Consider the following 26,245-nt stretch of genomic DNA (forward strand, 5'->3'; position numbering starts at 1 on the left):
GTCAGCCCCTGCAGGTGCCACGGCTTTCCAGGTGCACAAGACCCTCGGAGTCAACTATGCTGTCCGTGATACAAACATTTCGAAGGTCCCTTCGGAGGTTTCAAGGTGGCCCCTGGACACCAGGACAGAAATGCTTGTGATCATGAACAAATCCAGCTGGAGAGTGAACGATGGCCAGGTGAGGGGCTTTCCTGGCTTGGGGGCTGCGTGGGGGGGGGGGGAGATGCAGCAGACTGTGAGCCTGCTTTAGGGACCCTTCCCGGACGACTGCAGGACATGAGAATCCTTCGACTGGATGGTGGGCTTTTGACAGCCCTGAGGCAGAGAAATTATTTTCTCTTAGAGACAACAAGGTGTCCCGCTTTAATGGCATTTCAGAAGGATCGCACAGACTTGTTTTTTTAGTTTTTCAATTAGTTTTTTTACAGGATTGTTTAAAAATGTATTTTGGCATTTGGTTCCTAATAACTCTGCTGAATGGCCTTTGCTTCTCTCTTTGCTTACTGCACGGCACCTTGAAAATATTCCAGAAAAATGGCACGTAAATGCAGGCGATGGTTAGATACTGTTAGTACCTCACTTTGCAATGCGAGCCTGAGATTCTTGAAGTGGGCTATATTTGTTTATGTTGTTTATCAGACTATTGCCCCAAAGACAGCAGCAAACCCCAGCTGTGGCAGCCAAGCTGTACGTAGGGCCAGGAAAGTGAGGCAGCTGGCCCCTGGGGCACAAAGCTGAGATGGTGGGGTGGGGGGAGAAAAAACACACGAAATATGCATCTACTCTCCCAAGCAGCCACACCATTAGGAAAAGGGTGGATTTCTATGCATTCAAACTGAACTGACCCATCAGGGGAGGCTGATAAAGGAGAACCAAGAGGGCAATTCCCCTCCTTGCCTCTGTCACAGTGAAAGCCAAGTAAAACAAAAATCTCACTGTACTGTCAAAGGCTTTCACGGCTGGAATCACTGAGGTGTTGTGGGTTTTCTGGGTTGTATGGCCGTGTTCCAGTAGCATTTTCTCCTGACGTTTTGCCTGCATCTGTGGCTGGCATCTTCAGAGGATCTGATGGGAGTAAAGCAAGTGGAGTACATATTCCTGTGGAAAATCTCATTGACCAGGCCTGGACTTGCAGGCTGTCAGTCTCAGCCTTCTGGCCCGCTTGTCTTTCTGGACCTCAGCCACGTTCCTCTCTGCACTCGAGCCAGAGGGCGTTTGCTGCCTCCTTCTTAAAAATGCCAGTCGTTTTCTGGGCCAAAGCCCACAACTTGCCCAATCCAAAACCCTAGAAAGAGGTCAGGCGCATTAAAATAAGGAAAGATTGGCAGGCTAGGTCAATGGGTTCTTACCGAATTTATTGAGCAATCAAAGACTGACGGGGGCATCAGAACCTGCCACCCAGCACCCAATTGTAGCTGTGGAAAGCCATCGAAGGCTGGGTGGATGGGTGTGGTCTTGTTTTGCCTTCCTTGTTTTCTACGTTTACATTCCTGTCATCGATGATTATCGGCCCATCTTGGGTTTAGATATATGATCAATCCCCTCCTCAAAACTTGCACAAACGCCGTCAATTTCTTCCTTGTCATCATCTATTGTTTGGGGCGTAAACTGGAATGACGGTTTCGCCAATAGTCTTTCCATTAAATCTGATTGATACTATTGGGTCAGAATTTGCGTGAGGGCTACATCTTGCCTCACTATAGAGCAACACCCTTGCTCTGGAATGAGCTGAACCTGGGGGGGGAGGTCCTCTAGTTTGAGGGTAGAGAGGAATGTGGCTGAGGTCCAGAAAGACCCGCTGGTAAGAAGACGAGAATTGCTTGAGGAGGGAGCTGGCAGCTGGCAAGCGCTGACCCTGAACCCACCGAACCGTGATGGTCATCTCTTCTTAGTGTCCCCCTGCTTTCTGAGATTAACTGGGTGGCAACCTGGGAGGGGGCCTTTGAAAAGTCACGGTACCAAATTGCTGAAACTCTCACCCTGGGAAGATTAATAGAACCAGGGGGCATTCATTGAAAATGCTGGGGGGAAGAATTAGGGCTAATAAAAGGAACCACTTCTTCACGCAACGTGTGATTGGTGTTTGGAATATGCTGCCACAGGAGGTGGTGATGGCCACTCACCTGGATAGCTTTAAAAGGGGCTTGGACAGATTTATGGATGAGAAGTCAATCTATGGCTACCAATCTTGATCCTCCTTGATCTCAGATTGCAAATGCCTTAGCAGACCAGGTGCTCAGGAGCAGCAGCAGCAGAAGGCCATTCCTTTCACATCCTGCATGTGAGCTCCCAAAGGCACCTGGTGGGCCACTGCAAGTAGCAGAATGCTGGACTAGATGGACCCTGGTCTGATCCAGCAGGCTAGTTCTTATGTTCTTATGTTCTTATAGAATGATAGAATTGGAAGAGACCCCAAGGGGCATCCAGTCCAACCTCCTGTAGGAACACACCATCAAAGCGTTCCCGACATATGTTCATCCAGCCTCTGCTTTAAAACCTCCAAAGAAGGAGACTCCACCACACACTGAGGCAGTGAATTCCGCTGTCAAACAGCCCTGACATTCAGGTAGCTGTTTCTAATGTTTACATGGAATTCGTTTGTCCCTTTCTGGTGCTGTCTCTTGCCAGCGGATGAAGACTTATTTAAGAGGATTTTGGGCAGTCCTTCAATGACCCCTCCTTTCTAGCCATTGTTGTTGCATTTTGTATGTATTTTGACTGTTCTGAATGTATTTTTACACTTTTAAAAATTGTTTTAATGATATATGTTTGTTGGGGTGGTGGTGGTGGTGATCTTAATGGCTTTACAGTGTAATTTTATTGTGCATGTTTTAAGTCGTTATGCTTGTTGGTCCTTGTGAGGGCAGAAAAGCCAAAAGGTGTATGTTTTGTAAATGGATACAGAAGTGCAGGAAGACTTTTGCGTTGCTTCCCTCTCGCTGTGAAGGAGGTCAGCAACGTAAATTGGACCTTGGTGGGCCAGGGTTCCTTTCGCCACAGTGGACCAGACACCGTGCTCGGTTGGTTCTCTCTGAGCATGAGAGAAGTGTCTTCTCCCTTGTGGTGTGGAGAGCAGATGCCCATTTTGTAGGTTTCTCCTGTGCCTCCCCATCCTTCCCCTTCTCACAGCTCCGTCCGTAGGAGGACATGAGAAAGAAGAGGCTGTTTGACAACATAATTGAGACTTACAACTACCCGTCACAGAACAACAAATGGCGTGACATTAAGAAACAGTCAACTCCAACAATAAAAGGGCACAAGAGCAACAGAACCAAAGTCTAGAGGTCTGTACAGGCCAAGGGATTTTTTAAAAGAGGTTTCCACCTCTGTCTGTCATTCAGCAGAATAAATGCCCAGTGAGCCACTTTATAGGAAGAAGATAAACTGGTTGAAGTGTTCCCCCACTGGGAACCCTGAGAATTGTACTTTGGTAAGAGTGCAAAGAATTCTGGACAGGGAATCAGTGTGGGACGAGTGTTACTCTTAGGTCTGGGAGACCCAGATTCAAATCCTCAGTCAGCCACGAAACTCAGACCCCTTCCGCACACGCAAAATAATGCGTAATCAAACCACTTTCAGAACTGTTTGCAAATAGATTTTGCCATTCTGCACAGCTTCAAAGAGCACTGAAAGTAGTTTGAAAGTGCATTATTCTGCATGTGCGGAATGAGCCTCAGTGTGTGATGTCAGCGTCTTTCTCAGCCAGAACTACCGAGCAGAGTTCTGTTGACCATGAACAACTCAGAGGAAGATAAAGATGGACTGATGGGCACGTGCCTTGCTCTGCCCACAGGAGAAATGGCAGGGCTGCCAGGAGGGCAGCCACAGCTGAAACCAGCCACAGTCGGTGCTCTGACTTACTTTAGAGATTTGCATTTAGCAGCCAGTGGTTTGAAGAAGCTGACGACTCCCATGTGGTCTCTTGGCAGGTGACCATTTCATACTACAAGGCCAATGAGGAGACCCCCATGGCCATGGCTGTGCTCCAGCTCACCTGCGTAGGTAAGTTGCCAACTGTTGGAAGCAAGCAGGAATGCAAAAGGGGGTGGACGGTGAGAGTGAGCTTCTGGTGGCTCCAAGCAGTGACGTAGGTATAGATTTTGTATGGGGTGGATTTGGTGACTGAGGGCTTTCCGGCTGCTCCTTTCCATGCATTGTTTCAAGCAAGCTGGACATGTAATGGGAGGGGTTTGAACCAGTGGTGGGATTCAGCAGGTTCACACCACTTCGGCAGAACCGGTTGTTAAAATGGTGCTTGTAAAGAAGAAGAAGAAGAGTTTGGATTTCTATCCCCCCTTTCTCTCCTGCAGGAGACTCAAAGGGGCTGACAATCTCCTTGCCCTTCCCCCCTCACAACAAACACCCTGGGAGGTAGGTGGGGCTGAGAGAGCTCTGAGAAGCTGTGACTAGCCCAAGGTCACCCGGCTGGCGTGTGTGGGAGTGCACAGTCTAATCTGAATTCCCCAGAGAAGCCTCCACAGCTCAGGCGGCAGAGCGGGGAATCAAACCCGGTTCCTCCAGATTAGATACACGAGCTCTTAACCTCCTACGCCACTGCTGCTCCACCACTTGTTAAATTATTTGAATCCCACCACTGGTTTGAACCCAAGAAACCCCCTTTACCTATGGCTCCAAGTGTTGATTTAAGAACAGGATCTCGCTCCTTAACCACCATTCTGGATGACCCTGAAGGACCACTCAGAGGGGCACAAGAGCCTGTGTGTGTGTGTGTGTGTGTGTGTGTGTGTGTGTGTGTGTGTGTGTGTGTGTGTGTGTGTGTGTGTGTGTAATATTAGCAGAGCAGAACAGAAGAGACAGACTCCCAGTTGATTTTTACATGTGAATTTACTAACTGTAAAGGGAGGGTTACAGGGAGATAAAATAAATCCTTTCTTTCCTGTTACACCTCTACATTACCGTACGTTTGGTTACATCTTGCTACCTATCTGCTGTCTCATGCTCGGGGTGGTGGTTGTCGTGGTATCACGTCTGTTCAATCAAGGAAACAGAGTTAACTTGATAACTTCAGATGTATGTGCTCACTAATATGTCAGCAATGGCTATCTGACTGGCCAATAGCTAATCCAGGGGTAGGGAACCTGCTGCTCTCCAGATGTTCAGGAACTACAATTCCCATCAGCCTCTGTCAGCATGGCCAATTGGCCATGCTGGTAGGGGCTGATGGGAATTGTAGTTCCTGAACATCTGGAGAGCAGCAGGTTCCCTACCCCTGAGCTAATCAATAGACCAGGTCATGAACAGTGACTTCAGCAACTTGTTTACATCCAAACAGTTAACCCTTTTTTGACTTGTGACAGACACTTGCCAAATCGCAACAATTATTCATTGTATTCATATCCTAGTGCTGAGCCTGCCCCATGTGGATCGACAGGCCCAGAGAATGGGGCCAGGTTCAGAAATACATGGAACCCCTCCAGATTAAAACAAAAATGGGACCCCCCCTCCCACAATGGAAGGTTTAAATCCCATGGTCTGTGCTTGCCAAACAGAGCGTAACATTTGGGGAGGTTGTGGGGTGGGTGGAGGTGTCACCTCATGTGCCAGAACGGCAGATGGGAGGAAGAGGAGGGGGGAGAACTGGAAACCCCCCCCCCTGCATGAACCAGGTGGGTGAGCAAGGAGGAAGAGGGGGAGCTAGAACTGTCTCCCTCCCTTCTGCATTAGCCAGGCAGCCATTGGTGGGAAGGCTGGAGGGTGGGCCAACTACTGAGGGGGTGGCCCACAAAGGGACTGGGGGGGGGACAATTACAAAAGGATGGGATTCCCAAAGGGACAAACAAAAGTAGCCCCCCTTTCCAGCTTCCTTCTTTGGCCTCAGATATTTCTCTTTCCCTCTCACCATTATACAGAGATTTCCCTGGATGTCGACTCAAGACGCTCAGGAGTCGTGGCAAAGAAAGCCGAAAACAAGGTACAGAAGTCAAGATGCTTGGAGGGCTTCAGCGAGAGGCCAGCCACTGGTCCTGAAGGACACAGCTTTGTAGATCCCCTCTGTCACAGGGCTCAAGTCCAGGTGAGGTATATGTGGCTTCCGAATCCGGTCTGTTTTGGGACCTCCAGGCAAGTAGCATCCCAGCAGGCAGTTGGAGGTGGAGTCTGTTGGAGGCTGATGTTACTCTGCACCACATCAAGGCTGAAGTTGAGTATCTCATAAAACCTGCCCAAGCAGAACAGGAAGGGAAGTAGGGGGCAGAGGGCTTCCGGTAAACCACACGGGCAAAGCAGGGCAGAGCTCTTGGCAGGCTCAGAGGAGCCCTTGTCTGCTCTCTTTCTGACCGCAGGGGCAGTGGTGGAATGCCCTGGGGTTGCTGCTCAGTTTCATGAGGGTTTATTATAAGGCTGTGTGATTAACAGGGGAATGTCACCTTGTGCTGGTGCTTCCCTGTACACATGATTGAGTGAGCTCAGCCAGGTAGATTTATGCTGATAAAAGAAAACAAATCTGCATATTTCTTCTTCTCAGTGGCAGAAACCAACTTCACAGTTGGGGGGCACATTTTGTCATGACTCCCCCCTCCCCCTATATCCAAACGTGATGGGCTGAGGCTGTGTGGAAAAAGCCCTGTTCCACCAAAGGGGGCAGGTGTGGGGTTCCACATCTTGGTGCTGGCAAGACCTGCCATTGATTTTTGCCTCTGCAGAAAGAGTGGACGTGGGGCCCGGAAGGCAAAGGAGCCGTCCTCTTGGTCAACTGCGACAGAGACCGGCCCCAGACAAAGGGGCTGGACTGCCAAGATGAGAAAGTGGGGTCAAAAGAAGGTCAGTGAGCAGCACCTGAAACTGCGCTCCCCCCATCCCCCACCCTCCAACCAGGTTCACAGCTTAGAAACATGGCTGACCCTGAATAATAATAATAAGAGTTTGGATTTATATCCCCCCTTTCTCTCCTGCAGGAGACTCAAAGGGCCTGACAATCTCTTTTCCCTTCCCCCCTCACAACAAACACCCTGTGAGGTAGGTGGGGCTGAGAGAGCTCCGAGAAGCTGTGACTAGCCCAAGGTCACCCAGCTGGCGTGTGTGGGAGTGCACAGGCTAATCTGAATTCCCCAGATAAGCCTCCACAGCTCGGGCGGCAGAGCTGGGAATCAAACCCGGTTCCTCCAGATTAGATACACGAGCTCTTAACCTCCTACGCCACTCCTCTGTTGCACACTTTAATAAAGCTTTCATTAATTTTCACGCCTGTGAGTTCTGGTTCAGCTCGGGGGATGCTACGACTCAAAGGCCCAGTCTGTGGCTTTTGACCGGTCAACACGTTTCTTTTTACACCAGCTTCTAACCGAGGGGGTCCTTCTGTTTCAGCTGTTTCCAGGGTGAACCTAGTTTAGCCGGAGGACGTCGTTGCCTGGGCCTCATTTCAGGCTGCTGACTGTTGCTCTATGCCATAGGTGTCAAACTTGTGGCCCTCCAGATGTTATGGACTACAGTTCCCATCATCCCCTGCCAGCATGATGCTGGCATGGGATGATGGGAACTGTAGTCCATAACATCTGGAGGGCCGTGGGTTTGGCACCTGTGCTCTATGCTGTTTCTATCGCCTGTTCTTTGGCTTATTGGACAGACCACTTTATTATTCAGTCAGCAGATTCTTCAGTAGCACATTCATTAAAGCAAGATTTAGTAATTGCACGTGTCTGATTAACTGAGTTCTTTCGCCATCCAGGATCTAGTTGCAATGAGAACTGTCCCCCAGTGTGACGGGCGCTCTCCCCAGCAGGAAGCAGGTCCCCCCCACCCGGCTGTTCAGTTGAGAAGCATCTTCCCTCCCTTCTCTATCATCCCAGCCCCATAAGGGCAACCATTTGAATTGGGCCCCATACCCCGGGGCCATTAGCCACACCCAGGCATTTATAGGAAGCCTGCAGCTCTGCACGTGAGCCGGTTTCCTGCGGCCTCTCCTGCCTCAGCTTAATCCTTGTTTCCTCTTCAGACCTCAAGGACATGTCCGTTATGATTCTGACAACTCGAGGACCTGCTGACATTTTCAAGAAGCACCAGCTGGTCCTCCACGTCTCGGCATCGGAAAATGACAAAGTGAGGGTCTTCCATGCTCAGGGTAAGTGTCTCCAGAGCCTGTGTGCTCTTTGCTTTGCAAAGAGGTGGCGTGGTGCCAGGCGTGGGTGGTCCTGGAGGACGACTGGCATTCCCTTCCCTCATTCCCTTCCTCCAAGGGATGGTGACCATGGCTCTGAAGATTCCTTCCACAAATGACAGCACCCACGATGTACAGTAACGAAGGTTTTCCTGCATCCACCTGGCCAGCATCTAGCATTGTCCTACTGCCTTGCTGGATCAGGCCCAGAGGTGGGATCCAGCAGGTTCTCACCAGTTCCCGAGAGTGGGTTACTAATTATTTGTGTGTGCCGAGAGGGGGTTACTAATTGGGTCTGCTTTTCCATTAGAAATTCCATTAGGTCCAAAAATCATAAAGTCCTGTTGTTTCCTATGTGGCTGGTTAGCGAAGGTAGAAAATGGGAGATAATTCTCCCTGTTGGGCTGTTTTAAAAACATGTTTTAGAAATATGGTAAAGTTCCTTGTTCAAGGAAAGTCTCCTTCTTTTGATTTCTAGAAACAAAATTAAGTATTTGAAAGTATTACGTATTTGACAGGCAGTCAATTAGAGGAGAAGTAGTTGTTTCTGTTGGCAGTAGACGATAAGACTTGCTATAATGAGTTTAAATTATGGACAGAAAGATACCAGCTGGAAATTAGGAACTTTTTTTTGCAGTAAGAGTTTTTTACAGTGACAGAGAAATTATTAATGCCCCGCCCCCGGAATGCCCGGCCACGCCCCCGTCGTGCCCCGCCCAGCCCCATTGGCGCTACACCACTGTTTGAATCCCACCACCATGGGAACCTGTTACTAAAATTTTTGGATCCCACCGCTGATCAGGCCCAACTCATCCACTGTATGATTTCCAGCAGGAGCCAAAACAGACACAGCCGGGGTGTGAACCAGGGTGTGTGTATGTCTGCGTGTGTCCCTCTGTTTCCGCTCCCTCCTGTGTCCGGCATTCAGAGGTACAGACATAGACCTTCCCTGTAGTTACTACTTGTAGACAAATCTGCCTGCTGTGGTCTTTCTTCTAAATTAGTGGCCGCTGCTGTATCTTCTGACAGTGAACTCCTTACGTTAATGATATAGGTACACACTGTGGATGTCTATGATAGCAAAAATGGATGCTTTTCACCACACTGACCAAGTGGATGTGTTATTCTGTGGAGAAATCCCTGTGTTTACCTTACAGAGGGAAGGGAGGTGAGCCAGTACCGGGCAGTTCTGGGGCCCAGGAGAGCCTCCTATAAGATAAAGAGTGGCAGACACCAAGAGGCAGTTTTCTACGTGGAAGGGCTGGCTTTTCCCGATGTCGACTTCTCAGGGCTGGTATCCTTCCACGTCACGCTGCTGGAGAACCTGTCTGAGGTATGGAGACACGTACCGAGCCCTTGTGGTGCCAGATTCACAGGGGTAAAGCTTTGGGAAGGAGCACGGGGGGGAGACTTCTGGCAGGGCCGTTCTGCAGCACCAGTCAGTGTGTGGGTGGGCTTGTCAGTTTTAAGTCTCTTGGAGGAAAAGGTGGAAGCAAAATCATGCACGGGCAAGGCCTGGTGGCGGTGGGGCCCAGAGGTGGAGTCCCCTTGACTGTGTCTTCAGCCCCATTTGCTCAGCTGCTCAGGTGCAAGTCGGCTGAGGAACCTGGAAGAGCCAAGCCAAGTTTGGTGGCTAAGAGTTGCGTCTCTGGGCAAAGACCAGGGCACGGAAATGGAACCTGGACCTTCTCTTCTGTGGTGATTGTGCAGTGGAGTCATGAACAGCTCAGCATTTGGGCATTCAGCACCATTATTGCTTGAGGCTCACCATGCCCAGGAATACTTGAGGGAGGTGCTTTTAGGAAGAAGTTGAAGCTGAGGAAATAATTATATCACTGTCAGAATCAAGGGGTCATATGGGGTGGGGGGGAGGAAGAGAGAAAGTGAATGGGCAGAGCATGTTGGGAAATTCTCCCATGGCTAAAAGCCTTTTGCATCTACGTCTCTCTGGTGCGCTGGCTTTCTGTGGGCAAACCGTTCTTCCACAGGGGCATGTATCCCCAGCTTCTGAAGTGGGCCTGTGCAGGGAACTGTGACCACTTGGTTCTGTGAAATGGCCCGAAGTCTTCATTCCAGGCTTCTAATCCAATCCTTTGTGGATCGAGTGAGCAGTTTTCCCTTCTTTCTGTTTTGACCTCTCTGGGACGGCCTCCTTTGAGTCCTGCTTGCCAATATCTTTTCTTCTCCTTCCCCGCCGTTTCTTCCTTGTGACAGAAATTTCCTGCGACTCCTATTTTCAGCGATTCTGTGGTTTTCCGTGTTGCCCCGTGGATAATGACCCCCAACACCTTGCCACCAAAGAAGGTGTACGTCTGCAGGTGAGAGAGAAACAAGGGTTGGTCAGCATAAGAACATAAGAACTAGCCTGCTGGATCAGACCAGAGTCCATCTAGTCCAGCCCTCTGCTACTCGCAGGGGCCCACCAGGTGCCTTTGGGAGCTCACGGGCAGGATGTGAAAGCAGTGGCCTTCTGCTGCTGCTGCTGCTGCTGCTCCCGAGCACCTGGTCTGCTAAGGCATTTGCAATCTGAGATCAAGGAGGATCAAGATTGGTAGCCATAGATCGACTTCTTCTCCATAAATCTGTCCAAGCCCCTTTTAAAGCTACCCAGGTTAGTGGCCGTCACCACCTCCTGTGGCAGCATATCCCACACACCAATCACACGTTGTATGAAGAAGTGTTTCCTTTTATTAGTCATCATGCATCCTAGCATTTTATGCACCAGCCCCAGTTTCTGAGCCAGGAATTTTCTAGTTGTTAAGTTTGTGGAAGCTGCAAACCCTCCTCTCTTCTTCGGAAATGTCTTTTGGGTGGGGTGTGTGTGGCAAGGCTTGCTTTCAGTTTCCTCACCTTCTCGCTTTGATATTCAGCATTAGTGACAGTGAAGAGTTTGTGGACGAGGTGATGGATCTTGCCCAAAGCAGAGGCTACGACAGCTTGGTGGAAGCCATGGAAGAGCTCCACAGGAAGAGCGAGGATGCCGGCGTCGTGGCCGACGTGTGCAGGATGGTCAGGAAGACCAACAACAGGGACTTTGTGGTGGCCGTGAGCAAGCTGGCCAGGGACAGCAAGAACACGGACTTTGTGGACGCGGTGAAAGAGCTGGCGGTCAAGGCGGGCTGCTCTCTGGTCGTCTGCAAGTGGGAGAAAAACCACGGAGATCGCTGGATCCAGGTGACTGAGGCCAGGAAGGCAGGGCTGCAGATATGCCCCGGGGCCGGCAGCAGTGGTGGGATTCAAAAATTTTAGTAACAGGTTCCCTCGCCAACCCCCACTCAGCAAAGGGGGCAGAGGCGTACCTAGGCAAACCTGAGCCCTGGGCAAAACCTGAGTTGGATGCCCCCCCCCATGGGCAGCCACCCCACCACGACCCCCCCAAATTTCTTTTGCACCAGGTCATTTCTAAATCATCATCACATTATAGAAAATGTGCCAACTCACAAATCTGAGCGCAGCAATGGTGAAACACACAGGTTCTTTGATAGAGACAGGTGAGATAAAAGGTACGAAAGGCTGAGAATCAGTGAATTGCAGTACCTGAAAGGGATGAACCCAGTTCAGGGAGTTACATTATTAGTCGCAATTGCTATATGGAACTTTCATGTTCAAAGGCAGGATGCCTCTCGGGGAGGCGAGGGCGTGGAGATGGAAGAGCGGACCCAATTAGTAACCCCCTCTCAGCACACACAAATAATTAGTAACCCACTCTTGGGAACTGGTGAGAACCTGCTGGATCCCACCTCTGGCCGGCAGGTCAAGCCAGATAAGTTGTAGTCCCCGAGGACTGAGGGCAGTTCTTGGCTGTCCCCAGCTTGTGGAGAGGTACAAAAGCATTCCTCACAATGTCGAGTGTGGATGGGAGCTGATGCTCCAAGTATATCAGCTTCCTGTGTTTGTATGCAAGCACAAACACACTTTTGAAGGATGCAGCAAGTTAGCATGCTTTCCTGTGCTTATACCACAGCCTTGTAACAAAAGCATTAAGGTGCCTTGGTTGGGGGGGTCATCCCCACAGGAAACAGGGGCCATGAGGCTCTGAGAGGGAGTAGAGATTCGGGGTGTTTCAGGACAGACTCGGCCCAGTGGTTTGAAGTGTGCGGGTACCAGAGCCCTACGGGGGTGGAGCGGTTAATAAGCGGTTAATAAATCCAAATAATAAATAAAATAAAAATAAATAAATACCTGAGATGGTGGCTGCTGCACTCACCTGTCGGCAAGAAGAACTAAGGAGCGTTTCCCTTTCCCTTTATCTGCCGGAACAGGACGAGATGGAGATTGGCTACGTGCAGGCTCCACACAAAGAGTTTCCCGTGGTTTTCGACTCCCCCAGAAACAGAGAGCTGAAAGATTACCCCTTTAAAGATGTTTTGGTACGTGGCTGAACTTCTTGACTCTCGGTGCCGTGGGCCTTGTGGCGAAAGAGATGGTGAAATTGGCATTCAGCTAGCGAAAAATGGTTGAGAAGAAGGGCGGCAGCCTGGAGAACTTCCCGCTTGGGTGTTTGACATTTGAAAACCAGGGTCCTTGGGATGCTGCTGGAGTCAGTGGCAGATGTGGAATGGCTGACTGGCTGTTAAAGCCACTGGTGGGCTGATGGCCTGGGACTCCCCACCCCACAGGGCTGCTCTAACCTGGAAGTGGCCCCGCACAAGGCGAGGGGGGGAGGGGGAGGCAGGCAGATGTCTTACTATCTCTGCACCAACCTTGGAGAAGGACTTTAGCTTTCTCTCACTTTTCCTGGAACGGGGAAGGAGGGGGTGTGGGCATACAAGGGGATAAATCTGGGTTAAGAGTCAGAAGTGGCTTTGCGAAGCTGGGCACAGGTGTTCATTTCAATAAAGACTTCTGAAGTGCAAAAATCCAGAGTCTAGCGTTGAATGAGGTCAGTGGTCACCAGCAACAGTCCAAGAGGCATGGGACCAGCTGCTCCAGTGTGGGTGGAGGCCCCTCTGCCTCTTTCTGTCCCCTTCCCTCACATCAGGGGTCTTGTCTCAGGGCCAATTTGGCCTACCAGGCTAGCTTTTGAGTGGCAGTCTGATGAAGGAAGCCTGCTGCATAGCTGGAGAACAGTTTGGAGGGCCTCTCTGTGAGTCAGACATGGGCCTGCAAAGACCACTGGTCTGCTGGATCATGCCAAGGTGTGCCCATTTGGTCCAGCCTGCAGAACCAAGTAGATGCTCTCTTGGGGCTCAGATGCAAAGCCCAAACGCTAATGCCTGCTACTTAAACCAGCAGAATGTGGCCAAGCCGGAAGGCTCCGTTTGAGCGCTCTTCGATGGCCATACATTTCCCCCGTGTGGCTGTGCAGGAATTTTCTTTCATGCCATCATTTGCCAGCCCCCGGCGATGAGAATGACCTGACTCTGCTCTTGTTTGCACCCACGGAAGGGCCCAGATTTCGGTTATGTCACACGAGAGCCGGCTACTGATGAGATTGCGTCGCAACTGGACTCCTTTGGAAACCTCGAAGTCAGCCCTCCGGTGACGGTCAGGGGCAAGCAGTACCCTCTGGGCAGAATCCTCATCGGCAGCTACATCTCCAGGTGAGCGAGCGCTGGACTCCGTTGGTGGAAAGGGCCCTCAAGGCACAGCCCCAGGACATAGGGCCCACACAGTGGGAGTCGAAGGATTTCTCCAAGGAAAAGCAGACCCCCCTGGCTGGAGGGACCCTAAACAACCACCGTCTGCCTTTGCTTAACAGGGAAGAAAACAGAGAGATGTTTAAAATTGTCCGGGACTTCCTCTATGCCCAGAAAGTGCAGTCTCCTGTGGAGCTGGATTCTGATTGGCTGGTTGTAGGGCACGTGGATGAGTTCTTGACTTTTGTTCCAGCTCCGGATAGACAGGTGAGTTTGAAACTATCCCCTGGTCTCTGCCTTGCATGAAATATGCCAATGGTGCAGATTTCTGGTTTGTTTTTTTAAAGTTGCATTCCCCCCACTGTGTATAAAGCTTTCTGCTTTGGGGAGAGGCCTCAGGAGTAGCAAGGACACCAAAATCCCACTTCCAATTGCTGAAAATGGTGTAAAAGGGTTTATACTGTTTTCACACCGCTGTTTTTGGCCCATGCGGAATCAGCCTTTGAGATATTGGTAGGAGCTGCACAGACCCCCCCCACCCCCACACAAGAGCTAGAAAACTGCATCTGGTGTCTGCAGGGAAATGGGTGGGTAAGGCCAGCCCCTGCCCCCTGACAGGCCTTCTCTGTTGTGGCCCCCTCTTTGTTGAACAGCCTGCCTGCCTGCCTGAGGCCAGGAAGGCCCCCACGCTTCTTGCATTCAAGAGGGAGTTTTTATCAAGGCAATTCTACCTGTTGTGTAATGGGACCGGGCAGGAGGTTACCTTTGTAACACAATAGGACTGTCGTCTGTTGCTGCGCATACTGGATGCAACACCTTTGTTTACCTGTGTTGTCTTCTACCTTTGCAACCTGCTCCATGCCTCCATGTCAGCTTTTTGCTTGCATTTTTCCCCAGTTTGGGAACGTTCATTGGAAGTCACTGCTGTTTGTCTGAACATTTTTTTTTTAATTTTGGGATCCATCTCTAGTCTCCCCATGAAACGCAGATAATTACTGGCACAAATCAAAAATTAAATTCTGTCCCTAGAATGAAGAAGAGCAGGCAGCGCCACTCCTCTTTGCCCCAAGAGCCTTTAGTTTGAAAGTGTACCAGGTGTCCTTGGGATAGACACACCTCTTGGAGCAGGTATAGGAGCCCTGGCTTCGCCCTGCAGCGTGGAGGTTCGAGGAACCCGAGGATGCACAAGATGCAGCCACTCCCTGCTCCGCATGAATATGTTTTTGCTGTTATGCAATTATGCTAACTGCATGTGCGCCGTCAACTAAATGGCTCTGATGGCATCACCCCTCCTGGCAACCGTCCTTCTCCCCGACTCCTGCCTCCGCTCCAGGGCAGGCTCAACCTGGCAGGCGAGCTAGACGGGCAATCCATCAGGCATGCAAACACCCGGGGAAAGAGCCCAACCTCTCCTTTGGCGCAGTGACGGGTGCACCGGCTGTGGATCAGTCAGGGGCACCCACTTGGCGTGCAGAAGGGCTCAGGCTCTGTCCCTGGTGCCTCAAGTGGAAAAGACGAAGGAGGTCATCAGTGAGAGCTGCCGCCAGTCTTTGCAGACAAACTGACGGAGTCGTCATGCGTTTATGGGATGGCCAGCCTCTGTTGGGTCCAGAGTTAGGCTTGGAAAACTGAACATAAGACAGCGAGAAGAGCCCTACCAGGTCAGAGTGAGGGTCCATCCAGTCCCACCTCCCACCCAGGGGCCAACCAGCTCCCCCGAAGGTCCTACAACAGGGCCCAGAGGCTGCGGCCTCCTCGTGATGCTACATGTACCAGTTAGTAGAACTGAAGTATTTTTCATCACAAAACGGCCTTTAAGGTGTGGCAGGAAGAGAAGGTCACTTCACTTACCCAATTGGCCATGCTTGCAGGGGCTGATGGGAATTGTAGTTCATAACATCTGGAATGCCAAAGGTTCGCCACCATGGTTCTAGTTCCTCCCTCTCCCCCACCCAGGACTGGCCCATCTTGCTCTACCCTGCCTCTTTTCTTCTATGCCCCCCTCCCTTCTCACTCACCCCTGCCCTCTTTGTCTTCCAGGGTTTTCGGCTGCTCCTGGCCAGCCCCACCGCCTGCTACAAACTGCTAAAGGCGAAGGAGGAGGAAGGCCACGGAGAGGCTCTCATGTTCGAAGGTGAGGGCGCTCTTCTGCCTGTAGCCTTCAGAAAGGATGATTTTGCTTTCCTAGAAGAGTTTCTAGCCGGTGTTCAGCCAGCCAGCTGTGCTTGGTTTGGTGAAACCAAAAACACCCCACAAAAACAGAAGCCACATTCAGCCCAAACGCAGAAGAGAGAAAGACGTGGCTTGGTCTTTGTGGCACGCAACCACCATCACCTGAACACGTTCATGCCAAATCTTCAGAGACCAGCAAGGCAAGAACACCTGTCTCTCCCCCCCGCCCACCCGGAAGTCACAGCTCATTGGTGTTCTTGACTCCCAGAAAGCTTTGCCGGCCCCCTTCCTGTGCTCATGGACAGGGTCCTCAGATTTCCGCTGGCCACAGACACAAACGTGGATCAGCCGGAACCCCTGGAGAGCATCTCCCTCCAAGTTAGCCAAAAGCACTGCATGACCATTCTGTATTGAAGGGTTTTTAAGCATAGAAAACGTGAAACCACGCAGGCACCTTGGTGCTGAATAGGATTATGCTGGATAACCCAATATCAGGTCAAAAATCTGAGTAACCTACAAGAATGTCTTTTATCCCTGATGACCCTCCTAAGCAGGACAGGATCTCAGTTTGCCAGAAGTCCAGAAACAGCAAAAAAGCATTGCACTGTCTGTATAAGCAAGGACCCAGTACGCGACATCTACACACACTGTGCAGTGTGTCAGGTTAAGCAACACAGCAGGACCAAGGAAAGGGAAGCATCTCCAGGCCCTCTAGTACAGGGGTGGCGAACCTATGGCACACCAGATGTTCATGGACTACAATTCCCATCAGCCCCTGCCAGCATGGGAATTGTAGTCCATGAACATCTGGGGTGCCATAGGTTCGCCCCCACTGCTCTAGTACAGCCATGGGGTGGGTGGGGGAGAGACTTTTAAAAACCCCTTTTCTCACATGACTGCTCCTGATTTTGGTGTTGGCCATGCTGCTAAGACACGCATGAACGACGGTGCTGCAGAGGGCTTTCATATCTAAGGTGAGGAGGAACCGGGCAACAGCAGCCTGATTTTCGTTACAGGGAAACTGGATATTTGCCATCAGGTCAAAATAAAGAGTATCCTGGCCGATGAAGATTTGAAGAGCAGCAATGAGTATTTCCAGGTAATTATTCTGCACCGGCAGCTGTACTTGCAGGTATTGGGGTATCAAGTTATGGCCAAGCACCCCCATGCTGTTTCAGAACCAGAAATTGGGGTTCAGAGGAAGCAGAGATACTCCCCCAATTGGTAAGAAGAGAGTGTGCTCTTGTGTCAGGCTGTGACTGAGGGGCAGAAACCCACACACACCCCACGTCCTGTTGCTTCGATGTAGGATCTATAAACCTAACAGGAAACATATATAGGGGTGGCGAACCTATGGCACTCCAGATGTTCATGGACTACAATTCCCATCAGCCCTAGCCAGCATGGGAATTGTAGTCCATGAACATCTGGAGTGCCATAGGTTTGTATATATAGGGGTGTATATACAATTCCCATGCTGGCTAGGGCTGATGGGAATTGTAGTCCATGAACATCTGGAGTGCCATAGGTTCGCCACCCCTATGTATGTAGGATCTATACACCTAACAGGAAATAGGTGGGAGATGCCTGCCGCACCTACCCTCAGAAGGCAGAATGTGGGGAGGCCCAGACTGGCCTAGTCTAAACAAGCAACAGAATGTTATAGCTTTAATGTTATAGTGAATTTTGTGTATTTGTAAAATTGCTTTAAAACGTCTACCTGAGCCCGACTTAACGTGGGATATAAACTTAATAAAAATAAATAAAAAGAATGAAGATTTCGCAAGTGGGGGTGGCAAAAGGGACCTTTGAGACCTTCTCATGAGCTGGTTTCCAGCCACAGACCCTTGTTACCCTTCAAACCCCCCCCCCCCCCGCTTTCATGGCCAGCGAAGCACAGCTGTCAGGTGAACGCTTGGGTGTCCTACTAGCAACAGACTGAAGAACCTTTTCCTTTCCCTGCCTCTCTCTCTCCCTCCCAGAAATGCATCGACTGGAACAGAGACATCCTCAAAGCGGAGCTGGGGCTGGCCGAGGAAGACATCATCGACATCCCCCAACTGTTCACAACGGATGAGGATTCTGGCAAAGCTGCCGCCTACTTCCCGGACATGGTGAGGCTCCGTGACCATTTTGTTTTCTCAGAGGCTGCAAACAGCAGCAGGTGATGGGGAGCCACCCTCACCTGGGTCCCCTTGCAGGTGCTCGTGAGCGGGGCCTGTTCCCACAACGGCCACTCCTTATACACCACCCCTCTTGCCTCTGGAGTGTCACCATTTCACACACGCCCACTGCAAAGTCTGACCGCAGCTGGCCTGAAGTCCTGGAACCCCCCCCCCCCCTTGAGTCTGCCAACCATGCCAAACCAGCCTTCCTCCTTTTCCAGCTCTCACCCCACCTCATCAGGGGCAGAAAGCACAGGACGGCATCCCTGATTAAAGGCCCAGCTGCAAAATGCCTGCAAACACAGCCTAAAAAAAGGAGCAGCAGTGGCGGAGGAGGTTCAGAGCTCGTGTATCTAATCTGGAGGAGCCGGGTTTGATTCCCAGCTCTGCCGCCTGAGCTGTGGAGGCTTATCTGGGGAATTCAGATTAGCCTGGGCACTCCCACACACGCCAGCTGGGTGACCTTGGGCTAGTCACAGCTTCTCGGAGCTCTCTCAGCCCCACCCACCTCACAGGGTGTTTGTTGTGAGGGGGGAAGGGCGAGGAGATTGTCAGCCCCTTTGAGTCTCCTGCAGGAGAGAAAGGGGGGATATAAATACAAACTCTTCTCAAAGAGGCTGCACTATCCAACACTGCGCCTCCTCCGTCAAGAGTGGCCGTCACTGCCGGAGGCCCTTCCTTCCTTCCTTCCTTCTGCCCGTCCCTTCTCCTCCCTGCAGGTGAACATGCTTGTTCTGGGGAAGCACCTGGGCATCCCGAAGCCTTTTGGGCCCGTCGTGAACCGGGCGTGCTGCTTGGAGGAGGAGGTCCGGCGGCTGCTGGAGCCCCTGGGCTTGCTCTGCACCTTCATCGACGACTACAAAGCCTACCACCAGAAGCATGGAGAAGTCCACTGTGGCACCAACGTCTGCCGGCAGCCGTTCTCCTTCAAGTGGTGGAACATGGCAACGCCTTGACCCCCCCCCCTCCCCCCAGGGGCACGCAGCAATCCTTGGCTTCCTCAGGAACCTTGTTTGGTTCTCTTGCAGAGAACACACGGTTCCCGATGAGGCTGTCTCACCCTCTTGCTTCCCATTTCTTGGTACGTCCCGGCCTCCCGGGATCACCTGAAGGGGCTCCAGTCCCAATCTGTGTTTGAAGAGAGGCAGTTGTAAGGAACAAGGAGGCTTGGGGCCTGCACAGGTACTCCTCCAAAGAACACTGCCTGCCTGGAACTAGAGCCTGCGATTGCAGCTACTCGGCTGAGTGGTTCACCCTCAGATTTGTTCCGAGGGAGGCAGGCCCTGGGAAGTCTCATCAGCCACTGCAAGGGAAAGGAAGGGCCGGCCCCCAGAACCCTCAGCTTCCAACCCACGCAGCTCTAGGGCCGAAGGGGCCAGTCCAGGCATCCAGGCGGGGAGGGGAAGAGGCTCACCCCTCCCTCTCTCCAACATGCGGCTGTAGATCTGCCAGAGGAGAACAAGGGCAAAGCAGGTGTTTCCCTTTTAAAAATCAGGTCATTTTCAATACTGCACCTCTGCAGATTTTTTTAAAAAAACTGTTATCTTGCCAACAACCTCTTCCCCACCTGTCATTTTCACCTGCTGTTTGATTAAAGTTCTTAAGAAACGTTGATTATTGATTAGCGACATGGAGGCCCGGAAGGTGTTCATACCCACATACCCTGTGTGCAGAGGTGGGATCCAGCAGGTTCTCACCAGTTCCCGAGAGTGGGTTACTAATTATTTGTGTGTGCCGAGAGGGGGTTACTAATTGGGTCTGCTTTTCCGTTAGAAATTCCATTAGGTCCAAAAATCATAAAGTCCTGTTGTTTCCTATGTGGCTGGTTAGCGAAGGTAGAAAACGGGATCATTCTCCCTGTTGGGCTGTTTTAAAAACATGTTTTAGAAATATGGTAAAGTTCCTTGTTCAAGTAAAGTCTCCTTCTTTTGATTTCTAGAAACAAAATTAAGTATTTGAAAGTATTAAGTATTTGACAGGCAGTCAATTAGAGGAGAAGTAGTTGTTTCTGTTGGCAGTAGGCGATAGGACTTGCTATAATGAGTTTAAATTATGGACAGAAAGATGCCAGCTGGAAATTAGGAACTTTTTTTTTACAGTAAGAGTTTTTTACAGTAACAGAAATTATTAATGCCCCGCCCCCGGAATGCCCGGCCACGCCCCCGTCGTGCCCCGCCCAGCCCCATTGGCACTACGCCACTGTTTGAATCCCACCACCATGGGAACCTGTTACTAAAATTTTTGGATCCCACCACTGCGCTGTGTGCCTGTGAGCGCTGGAAGCACAGAGAGCTGCCGCTGCCCAAAGGAGACGTCCACTCCAGAATCTCCCTGTTCAGAAACTTAATACAGTTGAAGGCACCTCTCCAGCCTCTGGGGACACCATATTCCTCTACCTGCCCCCACGTGCCCAGAAGGGGGAGAGCCTGGCAAATCCCAAGGGCAGCCACCATGTGAGGCAGAGGCCCTCTCTGCCTGCCTGCCCTAGACTGCCGGCTTCCATGCGATGGGCAGTTGAGGGGCAGAGAGCCCCACAGGAGGCTGAAGCTGTTGTGCGCTGTCACGCATTTGACACAATGACTCCAAAATGCAGTCGGTGCGCGCATATTTCGTACGGAGGCTCTACACAAATTCATCCTGTATTTTAAACATTTATTTTGAGAAATATAAAAAAAAAAAACAAAAGGGGGTAATTACAGCATCAGGCTAGGAAACTTTCCCACCTTATTCAAATTCAAAATGGCCTCAAGAGTATGTCCAGCTCTGCTCCCTTCCTTCCCTCTCCTCCCACCCCATTAGAAAAGGGGCGCATAAGAGGCCTCTGGCACATTTGTGCTCAAAGAGTACCTGAGCAAAGTTTTTTTTCTTTAAGAGACACACGAACACACTCTCTCTTTGGTGGCGATGAAGCGTATCTTCTGGCTCACTTCTCCTCAAAACAAGTTTCCAAAATATGTCTCAGAGTGAGCCTTCTTCCCAAGAGGTGGTCGGGTCTCACATCAGAACTACGTGACAAAAGAACCCCCCTCCCCCAACTTGTGAAGGTGGGAGGGAGCGTAACAGAACTTTTTTGTAATAAAAAAACCTTGCTTAACTGAGAGGACCGTGGACAGAAGGAACCGCGTAGCCCAGCTATGCCCGTTTCCATTTCAAAAAGGCAAAGTAGAACCACGCCCTTCCCCGCCCCTCAATGGGAGAGCTACTCTCTGCCCAGCATTTCTGTAACCCAAACCTTTCAAGAACCGAAAAAGTAACAAGACGCCAGACGCCTCTGGCTCTAGAGACCCCATGCATTCCAAGAGCACACGGATAACTAAAGGGGGAGGGACACAGAAAAACAGAAGCCTTAATACACGGATTTATATTTTAAAAAAAAAGAAGAGAACAAACACGGTCTCTGGTTCAAGGCACCAAATTTCTGTCACATGGCACAGAGCGGCAGAAGAACCTGTGGGGCTGCAGTGGGGGGCCGACCGCTCCACCTCCACGCTGGTTTTAATCCAGGCTCTCCCTTCAGCACCACCTGCAGCACCCTTGGCATGGTGGCGTCCCTTAGAGGCGTTTCTCAACCCTCTGCAGAACCGGCAAACCCATGAGATCGGCCAGGGCTGGACCACGCAGCCCTTTGGCACGAACAGAGTCCGCACAGCAGGGGCAGCAAATCCCAGCTGAGGAGGACTCGGCCCTCTGCTCTGTGCAGGGGGAAAGGGGGAAGAAGAGCAAGGGCAGCCCTTCCACCCAACCACCTGACTCAGAAACGTCCCCCTTCCTGATTCTCCCACCTCCTTCTCCCACTGATCCAGCACTTGGAAGTGCCCTCATGTGGTAGCATTTGCAATGGCAGGGACAACGGCAGCGTTCCAGGGGAGGCTCCCCTAAGAAAATGACACTGTCTAGTCCTGCAAGGATGTGGCCGAGGGAACTACTCTGCATACAAGAATGACGCAGGCCACGCTGGACCCCAACAACATCTTGCCATGGGAAAACTCAGCTTTAAGTGGCAGGGAATTAGCAGATATTCCTACGGGCTCATGCCTGAATGCACGGGGGGTTGGGGGTGTTTGTACAGCCGGTGCATATTTAAGCAGAGGGGAGCTAGAAGCCTCCCACCCCCCACCCCCAACAATGAACAGCTGCCTCACAGAGGCCTCCTGCTTCCCCCTCGCTTCTAAGGAAAGGGAGCAAAGGCAGGAGGGAAAAGCTCTAGCTGCTGCCTTGCTTCAAAAGGCTGGTTTCTGGTCCACCGGTTAACCACAGACGGAGTAACAAAAAGACTAGTCGTCCCAATTTTGACAAAACGGTCCTGCCATTTTCATTGGAATGGTGAAGTCAGCAAAGAGCAGATCTCTTCAGGGTGAGCCCCCCTCCCCCCACCCACCCCCCGCCAAAGAACCAAAACAAAAGTACCCCCAGAAAACAAACCATCCTTTGGAAAGGGCAGGAGGCGGCCGGGAGGAGGAAGGGGAGTCAGAGCGACAGGCAGTCACAACGCGAAATTGCGCAGGAAAGGCAATCTCCGGCAGTGCCGGCGAATCAGCACCAGCCTTCTCTCCGTCCGGCTCTGCGTCCCAGTGCACATCAGAAGGGGCGTCTGCCTCGGCCAGGGCAGGCGGCCTGCGTCAGAGCGTGCGCGGGTTGTATTCCGGCAGCCTCTTCAGCTTCTCCTTTTCGGCTTCGCTCTCATCGCGGGCTATGGCCAGGGAGTGGGCGTAGCCCATGGTCACCTGAGCAGGTGGAGAGAAAAGGCTGACCCCTCTGCTTGGGAGGCAGTCTTTCAAAGGCCGTTTCTGGCTCGGCAGGAAGCCAAACGGGAGTCCTTCTGGGCTGCTCTTGCTCTTACCTGCTCTGTGTAGATCCCGTCCAAAGTCTTCACTTCTTGAGCGGCGGTCGAGGACTTGGGCTTGTGATCTCCGTAGCCCTGGGAGAAAAAAAACAAAGGACAGAGTCAGATCCAAGGCCAACGGCTGCCGTGGAAATCACCAGCCAACAATCTCAAAAGCTGGGGGGGTTGTGGGGTTCCCAGCCTGTATGGCCACGTTCCAGCTGCATTTTCTCCTGAGAAAATGCCACTGGAACACGGCCATCTAGCCAAGAAACCCCGCAACACCCCAGCGATTCCAGCCACGAAAGCCTTCGACAAAACCCAAAAGCTGTCTCACACACTTCTCTGGCCGACACACATTAGCCTCCTTTGCAGGGTCGTGGGTGAGCTTTGTAATTTCTGGAAGTCAGAAAAGGTGTATCCCACAAGGACCTGCTTTCTGCTCTGCGCCCCTGGCCCAACCATTCAGCCTCTATATCCACATCCTGATGTCTGGACCCTGGAGACTGATCTCTGGGATGGAAAAGGTCAGCGTGAAGAGCCTCTCAGGGAGGGATAAGTGGGGATTTATCACTCCAAAGAGTGGAACGGGCCCTGAAATTAGGTGCAGACTTCTGGAAATAACCTCCCCCCAAGTTCCAGGTGATAAACAGTGCTCCTAAAAGGCCTCTGCCTGCCAAATGGCCCCACGCAGACGGAAGGAAGACCGTCTGCAAACCCTTTGCCCAAGGTCCACGGCCAAATGCCTCAGTGCTCGGGAGAAACGTGCCAAGCAGCAAGAGAAAAGTCCCGCAGCCCCCATGGCAACCTCCTTACCAGTTCTCCAAAGGTTGGGGAGGGGCCCCAACTGATGGTGCTCTCATCTGCAGCCACTATAACACTGCTTTTCCTGAAACAGGCACACAAAGGAAGTTACTGCTCAGAAAGCCCTGCTGAGGACCGCTTCCGACAGCCCTGCACTCCCGACGCTAGCGCAAGATTCTGGCCGGGGGGATCTTGGCCACTGGCCGGCCGGAGCCTCCCATTCCCCCTCCCTCTGGAGGCAGGAGCCTGGGCCTGGACTGTACAGCACCAGCGGCTCAAAAGACCCTCCCCCTTCCCATGCCCCTGGGAGGGGCTGCATCCCACTGTGGAAACCCCTCTGTTCTGAAAATAAGTCACAAATAAAATCTCCATCCCTCAGGCCCTCTATAGGCAGATGGGGAGGGCAGTTTCTTTTCTCTTTAGGACAGTGAGGGCGAACCTTTGGCACTCCAGATGTTATAGACTACAATCCCCATCAGCCCCTGCCAGCATGGCCAATTGGCTGTGCTGGCAGGGGCTGATGGGAATTGTAGTCCATGACATCTGGAGTGCCAAAGGTTCGCCACCACAGCTCTAGGAACTAGAACACGGATGTTACCAATACTAAAGAGGGCCCCCTCCTCCTCCCTTTGGTGGGCTAAGGTGCCAGGGAGAGGTTCCGGCTCGCTTAGAATCAGGGTTCTTCAAATCCTTCTCTCCCAACTCCCATAAAACTCCTCCCGCAAAAGATTTCCTATTCACTTTCCAGCATTATAAAGACAATGGAAAGATAAGACCATGAACAGATAGTACAAAGAAAGTTCAAAACTAATTTAAAAGAACCTTCGAGGCCATTAGAGGCACAGAATAAATTTCTATTAAAAGCAGCACTTAGCAATGGGAAGGTAAGATGACTCAGCCCTCCCAACAGCTTTTTAAGTGTAGCCCTCCAGGCAAGGAAGCCAGGCAAGGAAGGCAGGGCAAAGTCCTTATACAAAGGCAGATTTCTCTCCACCCCCTCAGCCCCCCAACCACAGCCCCTGGCATTAAAAGGTCAAACGTTCCCACTTGTTTGCATGTCAACAGACTCAGTTCCAGAGCTACCCCTTCTCCATGGCAGAGTTCGCCATGGGAAACAACTGAGGCAGGAAAAGGGAGGAGGTCTGGGGGGCATGAAAATGAGTCCTTGAGGGTGGCAAACACAAGATTTCAGTTCTGAAGAGATTCAGCTGTCCGTGCCAATCCTGTTAACAAGCTAATGCTGGACTTAGGGAGCGGAAAAGGTGGTTTGCTTGCAAAATCCCCCTCCGACACCTGCATTCTAGTCTCTTGCTCACAGCCTCCCCCCCTCCTCTTTCTCACACCCCATCACAATCTTACCCACAACCCAGACTGCGGATTTTCCAGCCACAAAGATCCTGCACCGTTTTGGGGTACATAGTTGACTCCCGTGAAGTGTTTGTCGCTCCCCAGAAAAACAGGCCACCTGCAAGATATGGGGGTGGGGGGCTGGGTGAGGGTCAAAGTCGCTGCAGCCGCTGGCCGGGGGCAGCCCAGCCCCTGAACGCACCAGCCCTGCAGGCGTCCATTTCTGCCACTCTTTGGCGCTTTGGAACGCCAACAAGCTGGCTTCCTCCACCCTTAAGCCGGCTTCCCGACATCCAGAGTTTCTTACAAAACTGTCTCTCAAAAGGCAAGAACTTGAGGCCATCCAATAATAACAGAGCAGTAGCAGTTTCAGTCAGAGTAATCAACTGAAGTGTAATTAATTGGGGGTGGGGAGTGGGGGTGGCAAAAGGTTTGTTTACCTAGAACATTTTTATCCTGCCTCTTCAGGAGATTGCCGGAGGCAGCATACAACATAAAAATAATTTTAAAATTAAAAGATATTAAAATCTGTCTCAGGTCACCACTTGTTTCACCTCTGAAGGTGCGTGTGGGAGGAGGGGTGGGCTAGAGAGAGTTGGCCTCGGGAAGCAGGCCTTAATGGGGGCGGGGCTGGACAAATGGATGGAAGGAAGTCCTTTAAGTATCCTAGCCTCAAGCCGCTCAGGGCTTCAAAGTACTTTGTCTGGAAACAAAAGGGAGAAATCAGAGCAGCTCTTGCAGCACCAGGAAGCTCTGATCCCTGCCCCCCCCCCCCCCAACAGCTCAGCAGCTGCACTTTAGATAAATTGAAGTTTTTGAACTGTTTTCAAAAACAAAAAGTGCATTTACAGCAACCTAGCCTGGATGTATTCAGAACCTGGGTTTCTGTGGTCTGAACATGTTATTATGAAGAACAGCAGTAGCTAGCATATCAGTCAAAGCTGATAAAAGACACCATCAGCCACAGAGAAAACCTGGGCCAGGAACCAGCACCATCTCCCCCCAGGTATGAATACCTGTCCCTTCAGGCCTATAAACCCCCTCCAGGACAGGCTGACCCCTTGAGCAAGGTTGTCATAGACCAAAAGCTTCTCAAGTTTGTCCAGATTGAGCTCCAGTGTATTGGCATCATACCCCACCCCCATTACTTTCTCTAAGCACCTGTTCAGGACTTCCATAGGACCCTCCCCTACAAAGAGCCAGAGCTGAGCGTCACCTACATTTTGGTTGCCCCTTACCCCAA

The 26,245-nt window shown here is 51.4% G+C and overlaps 2 protein-coding genes across 2 annotated transcripts in view; one reads left to right on the forward strand and one right to left on the reverse strand.

Moving 5' to 3' along the window:
• Window positions 1-73: 73 nt before the first annotated feature.
• LOC125445771 (protein-arginine deiminase type-4-like) lies at window positions 74-19,607 on the forward strand. Its single transcript, XM_048519105.1, has 15 exons — window positions 74-178; window positions 3,930-4,002; window positions 5,871-5,932; window positions 6,663-6,780; window positions 7,952-8,077; window positions 9,271-9,446; window positions 10,328-10,431; window positions 10,984-11,287; window positions 12,376-12,483; window positions 13,502-13,656; window positions 13,815-13,959; window positions 15,733-15,826; window positions 16,881-16,963; window positions 17,847-17,978; window positions 18,749-19,607. The coding sequence occupies exons 1-15, from the start codon at window positions 131-133 to the stop codon at window positions 18,983-18,985; spliced, it is 1,965 nt and encodes a 654-aa protein (XP_048375062.1). The 5' UTR covers window positions 74-130; the 3' UTR covers window positions 18,986-19,607.
• Window positions 19,608-20,667: 1,060 nt separating this feature from the next.
• RCC2 (regulator of chromosome condensation 2) overlaps window positions 20,668-26,245 on the reverse strand; it is a 35,152-nt gene continuing 29,574 nt past the window's right edge. The window contains exons 16-19 of the mRNA XM_048518646.1: window positions 25,015-25,120; window positions 23,668-23,740; window positions 22,870-22,947; window positions 20,668-22,753 (exon numbers count right to left, since the gene is read on the reverse strand). Of these exons, the coding sequence (XP_048374603.1) occupies window positions 22,649-22,753; window positions 22,870-22,947; window positions 23,668-23,740; window positions 25,015-25,120 (362 nt within the window). The 3' untranslated portion in view covers window positions 20,668-22,648. The remainder of the gene's footprint in view (window positions 22,754-22,869; window positions 22,948-23,667; window positions 23,741-25,014; window positions 25,121-26,245) is intronic.

The sequence above is a fragment of the Sphaerodactylus townsendi genome, linkage group LG16 (genome assembly GCF_021028975.2).
Source record: "Sphaerodactylus townsendi isolate TG3544 linkage group LG16, MPM_Stown_v2.3, whole genome shotgun sequence".
Classification (NCBI taxonomy): domain Eukaryota; kingdom Metazoa; phylum Chordata; class Lepidosauria; order Squamata; family Sphaerodactylidae; genus Sphaerodactylus; species Sphaerodactylus townsendi.